This window comes from Histoplasma capsulatum, genomic scaffold (assembly GCF_000149585.1).
Source record: "Histoplasma capsulatum NAm1 scaffold_8 genomic scaffold, whole genome shotgun sequence".
NCBI lineage: Eukaryota > Fungi > Ascomycota > Eurotiomycetes > Onygenales > Ajellomycetaceae > Histoplasma > Histoplasma mississippiense.
The window spans coordinates 989,265-997,034 of record NW_001813975.1 but is presented as its reverse complement, the minus strand read 5'-3'; the positions used below and the strand labels follow the sequence as shown (position 1 = coordinate 997,034).

Here is a 7,770-nt window from a genome sequence, read left to right as displayed (position 1 = left end):
CTGTTATTCCCGTCCGCTATTTCTGCATCGAAGCACTGCTCGCGGTGCTAGTTATTGCAAATTCTTGTCACGATAAGTCGTGTGTCGGCATCAACAAAGTCGGATTGTTTTACGGATAATCATCTCTCCATTATCAACCATCCAGAACACAACAGGCTGCCCGTTGAGGATTTTAGGGACAGGGCACTTCTTGAATGCTTAGCTGAAGGAGGAGTTGTCTTAGAGGATGTCTAGTTTACCAATACCTTTCAAACGTCTAATAGGGGATAAGCAACAAGCAACAGTAAACACATGAATCTGGAAAAGGAAGTTCCTGCAGAACTTATTTAAAAAGATACCACTTGAAGATCTCCATCGATCGAGTTGGCATTTTCCCACCCAACCCAGCCTTGAGTATAACCTCCTCCAAAATCATTCAAATATGCATCCTCATTAACATCAATTAGAACGTTGGCAGCTTTTGCATCTCCCCAGATAATACCTTGAGAATGAAGGTGCTTCAGTGTGACAGTGATTTGGTCAAGCCATTTTTTCCGAAGTTCAGACAACCTGGGATCGCGTCCATCAATGCACTGTAGGGTAGCACACAATCAATATATGAGGGGGGGCGGTCCCATAACACGTCCATTGTCATCCTCAACTAAGCCCTCAAGTCGCGATGTGCGAACTGTAGCGTCAAATTTAGCTGTATGAATCTTTGAGTATGTGAGAGGCTCCTTCAAAGTGATTCCCACATCACCTCTATAGACTATCTTGAAGAAGCTAGGATTTGGTGTTCCATGGATAAACACTTTCTGAGGTACCGCCGGCAATAACCTCGAATCGATCGGAATCTGAATTGTGCTAGGATGGTAGATGGGAAACATCGAATAGTCCATGTGGATAGAAGACGGCAAACGAGCTCCGATAAGGTGGTGCTCCTTGGCTTTCGAGTTGGTAAGGTAAACAGGGACCAAACTCTCTTCCACTGCTTGAACAGTAGTGGAATTCTTCCGCAAACAGGCAGTCCGCGAGGGTGTATTTTTGACTCTGGTCCAGAGTTGTAAGTTTGCGGAAAGTTGGCACAAAAGGTTGCAAGACCCAATCATGCATTTGATAAAGAGGATCTTCAAACACTTCATCTTCCTCTGTGATGTTAGGGATATATTCTGGATCTAGACGTTGAACATGCTGAAGATATTCTGCAAGTAGGAGAGGAGAGCTTTCGAAGTTCGCAGTAAAGAGGTCGATCTTAAAATGTTTGTCAGAAACATACACATTCAACTGAATATCCGTGTTTTTGTTGCTTGATCGAAAGGGACCGATGTTGTACTGTACAGAGGCTGTTGCTCCGCCATGGCCGAAGTTGAGGTCAGGCAAATGATATGAGGTGCTATCCCGACCTCTATTGTTTTACAGTGGTAGGCCGCACGACAAGACGAGGTAGAAAATAGGATAATGAAGTATATTGCCGCATTTTTAAAGAGGTTGGATTGTGGTGTTGCGGGTCTTTTGAGTGGAATCTTCGATCATGTATTGGATGCCTGACCGTAAACTCAGAAGCTGGGAGTGAGCCCCCTTGTGATAAATTCATATCTCAACCATAACCTATTATGATAATTTATAAAGGGTAATTTAAAATCCACTACTAAACTCCGTACATCTCATAGATTTATCAAAAAGCATAATTACTAGTTGTTATTTTCCAGTTTCTATGCACCTATTTGTACTCCGTAATATTTATAGTTTAGATTAAAGGCTAAATTACATAGTATTTTAATATATACATATATGATTTTCACTGAATAATACTGAGTATTTATGTTGATGATAATACTTTAATATGAATCTCACACAATTTATATACTGTAATTTTATGAGAAAACTCTCGTAATACAGGCTTATGTTAAATTTTAAATCATTTATTTTCAGATATATGATATATCTATCTATATTAATACCAATTATTTAGTATTACAGCAGCCTATAGTGACAAATGTGTGACTGTCAAATGGGTTTTTTTGATGTTTTCCACTGTAATTACTTAATTCCACTTACACTCATTGATAAAAATTTATATTAGAAAGCAATGCACCTTGAATTCTCTAAGTACATTTTAAAACAGTGAATTTATGTCATTGTAGATATCATCGCTAAATATATATATTGTGGTTTCCACACTATGGGCTGCCAGCGGTGGTTGCAGTGTATAGATAATGGATTTAGTGGTCACATCCATGGATATATATATATATATATATATATATCACTATGAGCACAACCATTTAACAAATGGTTATGTTGACTTTTCACTATAAATAACCTAGTGATTATCGTACTATCTTATCACAGTGATGATATATATTGAAGATGATGTCTAGCAATGCATTGCTTTCTAATAATCAACAAGCTCTATTCAATTACAAATAGAATGAATATGATAGGTGTGTGTACAGTACATTGTAACACTAGTATAGAAAACCCATTTGACACATTTGTCACTATAGGCTGCCGTAAGTATGTTAATAGAGTTGATGTTTGAATATCAACAGCCGACCATCCCTGATTTTGTATGGAAAAAAGTGGGTGTTGAGTGAAGTGGGCGCTGAGTGGTGAACCACATTATCATCTGAGTATCAAGCCATTGACGTTTTTCTTTTCGCCCAGCCCACCTCTTAGAATATTTTTGAAGTACCAAAATTTAGCCTATATGTCTCAGTCCCAATGCCTTCTCAGAACTGGTCTGGCCGGGTCCCAGGGGCCAGCCACCACATTTTTGTACTTCTGTAAACTGATTAGCCACCAACTACAACCTCCCATAACCAGTGCTGTCGAAAAACTACCAATAAATATGCCCAATATCGCAGACATATACCCACCGCGCAGCGTAATGCCTACCGCTGCACTAGCAATAATCACCAGGGAAACCGTAAGCAACACGTGACCCCGCCAGGAAATCGCGCGCAGATGGCGACGAAAAACAGGAAATAGGCCAAAGACTTCAATAGAGAACAGCGTTAGGCTAAATACGTGAGTGGTGGATTTCAGACGCGAGGCGAGCCCCGTGGACGCCATGACGGCGGCGTTCGTGGACAAGGAGGAAGGAAATTTAGCAGCGGTGGCTCCGCTCTCGGCACTCCCTCCCGTACCACTCCCACCGCTGTTGCTACTATAGTCGAAAAAGAAGATGTTTATTACCATGAGCCAACAGCTCATAGCCCAGATTGAGTCACTGGTTGTAGACTTTGTGAGGGATTTGAGGATCGGACTGAGGCCGAGAAGGGCGCAGAAGATTAGGAGGGCGGATTTGGCAGTTTCGAGGCGTTGGCGGTTGCGAGGGGAAAGAGTGGAGCCGTTGTTGGTGGAGTGCTGAGGGTAGTGGCAGTGATTGGGGAAATGGAGGGAGCCGTTGTTGAGATTAATTGGCGTAAATGGCGACATCGGGGAATTTGGGGATTGGGGCGAATTTCCAGAATGAAGGGAACAAGCTGAAGCGCTATGTGAGTGCGCACTAAGAGTGCTGAGTCCCGTGCTGTGGCGTCGAAGCTGCTGGCAATCGAGATTGGATGTAGAGAGTCGCAAGTCATTGCTAGGGATCTGGTTCTCCTTCTGGTTCCTGTCGTCATTGGTGGCTTTGACAGAGCGCGTGGAGGAGCCAGATATAGACGCTGTGTCACCTCCCGCTACGTCTCCAATGGATGATAAACGAGCTTCCTCTTCTTGCTCCTTCCCAACCCAGAAATCCCATAGTCCCCAGCCTAGAATTGTACAGATACTCCCCCCATCCCACCACTGACACCGGGCTAATACGCTCTTGGAAAATGCCGCTGAAACAACAAACGAATAGGACGACGGAACAAACATGTTGTACAATGACCGTTGAATCAGCTACCAAAGGCCAAAAGTCATAGGGACGGAGACGAGGATTGCGCTGGAGATGGTCAAGAAATGTCTCTGTATCTGTGTAATTATCCGGATCTAGAACACAAGGGCAGAACGTGATGGAAATATTAGCTTCGGACGAATGACCGTGTCCAATTGGATCGGTAAGGAAACGTACACGATTGCTTAACCCATAACAGCTTCTTCCATGCACCCTTTGGCCTCCTCCGTCTCGACCCAAATCTTCTCCTAGCCTCCTTTGCCCTCCGCGGCTCCGCCCCCGGTACAGCCGGAGGAGGCCTTAACGCCGCAACTGCCGCAGGAAGACGTAAATGTGCCGCATGGTTGTTAGTGACTACAGAACGGAACCGTGGGGGGGAGTGTGCGTAGTAAGCATCTTCTGGCGCGAGACGGTTTGGATCGGTGAGAACGCGTCGCGGCGGGGGAGGTTTTAGACCTGTGCGGTTTGGATGTGTTTCGACAGGAACTGGTGGAGGAATTGGGGCCGGGGGATGTACAGGAGGCGATGTTGAAATTGTTCCTGTTCCTGTTACCCCTCCTGACGGTAATCGAGGTGAAGAGGTTGATATTCCTTCTGTCACGGGCGGAGAAGGGGGAGGAGAGGGAGATGCGGGTGGAGGTGGGGCTTGGGTAGCCATGTGGGGGACGTCGCAATCATTGTACAAACATGGCACATTAGCAAATCTAATGCGAGATGGTCTTGAATTTTCCTTCGAGAAAAGCGTTGGGTTGTTCTATGGGCATCGTCTTATTTGCGCTGAGCCTCGAAGAGGCGGATAATTGATTAGTCATGGATGAGTTATCGGGCTTCAAGGAACCAAAAGATGAAATTTGAGATTGAATCGTCCAACCAATGCAATTTATTATATCCAATGGGAGTCCATGAATCTACGGAAATAGGCATTTACATGCATACCGTCTATGAGAATGCTTCTTGTTCTCCAAGGAAAAAATAGAGACAGAACCTCAGGACAATGCAGAACACCAAAAATATGTGTGTAAGGTACAACGCGCGATCCAACCACATAACAATAAAGTGTTCTAGCAAAGCGGCATAGCATTGGAGTAGTTTGGTCTCCAAGGGGGGAGATAGTATAGGAGGATACCAGAAGCTGTTGAGTCGCAAAACCCAGGGCAGATATTGTTGAGAAAGACGTAACGTAATTTGTGGCTGCCGATTTTATGTCTCTCCAAACCGCCGTTCTTCATTCGTAGCACACCTACGCAGATTCTCCCGGCAACCAGCGTAGTCAAAAGCAACTGCGTCTTCCAGGCTTTTCCTGCGCCCCCAGGTTTCGGGCTTCCTCTTAAGGAATGCTCCAACAGCACCAAGGTACCCTTCATGCCGCAAGAAATATGCCTGTTTCTCTCCACTTGACCAAAATCTAATGGCATAGGAGAGCGTGTTCATCGTCTGGCGGTGGCCCCGGATAAAGGATCCGCCAAAGTAAATATGTTTTATCTTGTGCTTTTCGGATTGGAGATACGCGATTTGGCCGATATTGTTACTAAATGCGGGGTCAAAAAAAAAAGCTTTGTTGAAGGGGACAACAAACGAAGAAAGAGAGGGAGAAGAGGAGGTGCAGCATAATACATACCTGATAGCGTACAACAAACTTCGACTCATATCCTCATGGCTGAACTGGGAAGGGTCTGTATCCGAGTCACTTTCAGTTTGTAAAGTAACCCCTCCAACCGCAGCATGCCGCTCGGCAAGCCTCTTCATCTTGAAGACCTTCCCAAAAGTGCTAGCAATAGTGGTAGCCTTCAATCCAATCTTTCCATAATCGGTGCCGTAGATATCTCCGACGAGCAAGTCAACACCACTGTTGTCGCCTTTATCTGCCATAGCCAGCATGTCATCAAAAGTCCGCGATCCAGTTAGCAGGGACACTATGCCCCAAAACGTGCCACCTCCCAGAGAAGTTCCTCCCACACGCTGGAACTGTCTTGGTTCAGAAACTTTAACCATTGACACCCCAGAGCCAATATTTACAAGCAAATACGGATAGACATCCGGTCGAGGTTCTACAAACTCCGTTGGAACGGCCTCACTGTACGTGAATACCTCGTTCGGGATCTGAGTTATGAACCAATCCAGCCCTATCAATATACGCTTGTTAGATTATCATTCCATGCCGTAAATACATCGTGAATGGAGGGGGGAAAAGGGAAGAAACAGCACATACCAATAATCAGACATTCCATTTCATCCTCACGAAGCACATTAATCCCCAAAGCTTCCTTCATGCGGTCGTAATACTTGAAAGCGCCACCGCCGGTGGCCATGACGCAGAGCTCGCCGGGGGAAGTGACATAGTTTCTTTCATGGCGTTCTTTCAACTCCTTTATGAACTCAATACATAGATCGATCCGATCGGTCTCGAAATTCATAAAATTCAAGCGTCCTCCGTTATCCGGCGACCCAATTTCCTTGGAGAAATAAACTAGTTTTGCTAGGGAACCTCCGATCTAGAAAGAGTGTTAGCTCTGGTGCTATGAAGACCTAGAGAGGGGCTTGTATTATATTCGTGTAGGATATTTTGACTTGATTGTCCTTTTAAAGCTGGCGCAATTATCGGCGGATTGAGGAGGGGGGAGGGGTTGTTGGGGTTTGATTGGGGAAAAACGCATACATCGACGGCAACATGGCTCACAACGGCAGTGTGGTGAGGCAGACGGATATCTTTGCGTTCATAGTGAACACCATCTATTGGCGTGCCATTAGGAGGAGATGGCGATTCTTCCTCATCTTCGACGATGAAAGCACCCTTGACATTGATCTTTACAGAACCCGGATTTGTAATCGTCTGCTTGATGCGTCCAGCGAAGCTGCGATCTTCGGAATGTGACTTGCGATGCCCGAGCCGAGCTGTGCTTGACTCAGTGTGAGATCTTCTGGCACGACGCATGGTGGCGCGAAATCAGGTGTGAGAGTACGAGGTAGCATTTGATTGTCATTATACGAAAGAGTTCCGGCAAGCCCGTAGGAGTTTTGTGTATTGAAGGTACTTTTGTTGGTTAAAAAATCGGCTGGTCGCCGTGCCCACGGTTACGGCGTATATCTCCTTCTGGCCGGGGTGTTCGGGGTTGATGGAGGACGGCGACGGCGCCGAGGATGACGTCGAGGAACTAACTAGGGATCTGTTGCCCTTTACTTCTCCAGGGTTAGGCAACCTTCCAACATACCCTCTCCTCCTCAACAGACCAACAACCACATCATCAATACCAGGTCGCTACATCCTGAGACTAATTTCACAGCATACCTTCAAAACCTTTATTTCAACAAATCTTCTGAGCGACTCATTCAGAGCAAGTTTTTAAACCCAATAAGTGATGCAATGTGGACCTTGAGCTGGTTCATGCGTCCACAATCTCACTCTAAATAAGTTGGAGACAACGGCATAGCGGTATATGCCGACTGTCTGATAAATACTAACAATGTGACTATGGATGAAGGAATTGGTTCTACGTCCTTTGCATGATGATTTGTGGGTGACTAGTCTATCAAATCTTATAGCATTGAAGAGAGCAACCCGGTAAGTCAGTACTCTTCACGCTGCCACCCTATATACACAACAAGGTTTGTTTCTATTTTCCATTCTGCCTACGGAGAACTCAACGGAAGAATAAATGATTCATTACCGTCGGCTGAATGTAGCCCAACATTGGTAAAAATAGCCTTGTGCTGGGATGGCCATTTTCCGCGGCACCATGCCCCGAACATGACATTATTCAAGTCTGCACAACATGGATCCACAAATCCCTGTGCTGCCGTGTCCTGGAGGGAATTGGATTCAGTTAATGCCATATTAGCTTGTTAGGGTTAGGGGAGCACGTTGATAAAACACATGGAGCCATCTATCCTCAAAACACTACTGTGAACTA

The 7,770-nt window shown here is 45.3% G+C and overlaps 2 protein-coding genes across 2 annotated transcripts; both read right to left on the bottom strand.

Moving 5' to 3' along the window:
- Positions 1 to 2,680: 2,680 nt before the first annotated feature.
- HCAG_07265 (hypothetical protein) lies at positions 2,681 to 4,520 on the bottom strand (the record flags this gene model as incomplete). The annotated part of the gene is made up of 3 exons (XM_001537793.1): positions 2,681 to 2,763; positions 2,859 to 3,647; positions 4,040 to 4,520. The coding sequence occupies 3 exons, from the start codon at positions 4,518 to 4,520 to the stop codon at positions 2,681 to 2,683; spliced, it is 1,353 nt and encodes a 450-aa protein (XP_001537843.1).
- Positions 4,521 to 5,062: 542 nt separating this feature from the next.
- Positions 5,063 to 6,794, bottom strand: HCAG_07264 (hypothetical protein; the record flags this gene model as incomplete). Its single annotated transcript, XM_001537792.1, has 4 exons — positions 5,063 to 5,390; positions 5,481 to 5,985; positions 6,072 to 6,354; positions 6,519 to 6,794. The coding sequence occupies 4 exons, from the start codon at positions 6,792 to 6,794 to the stop codon at positions 5,063 to 5,065; spliced, it is 1,392 nt and encodes a 463-aa protein (XP_001537842.1).
- Positions 6,795 to 7,770: the final 976 nt, after the last annotated feature.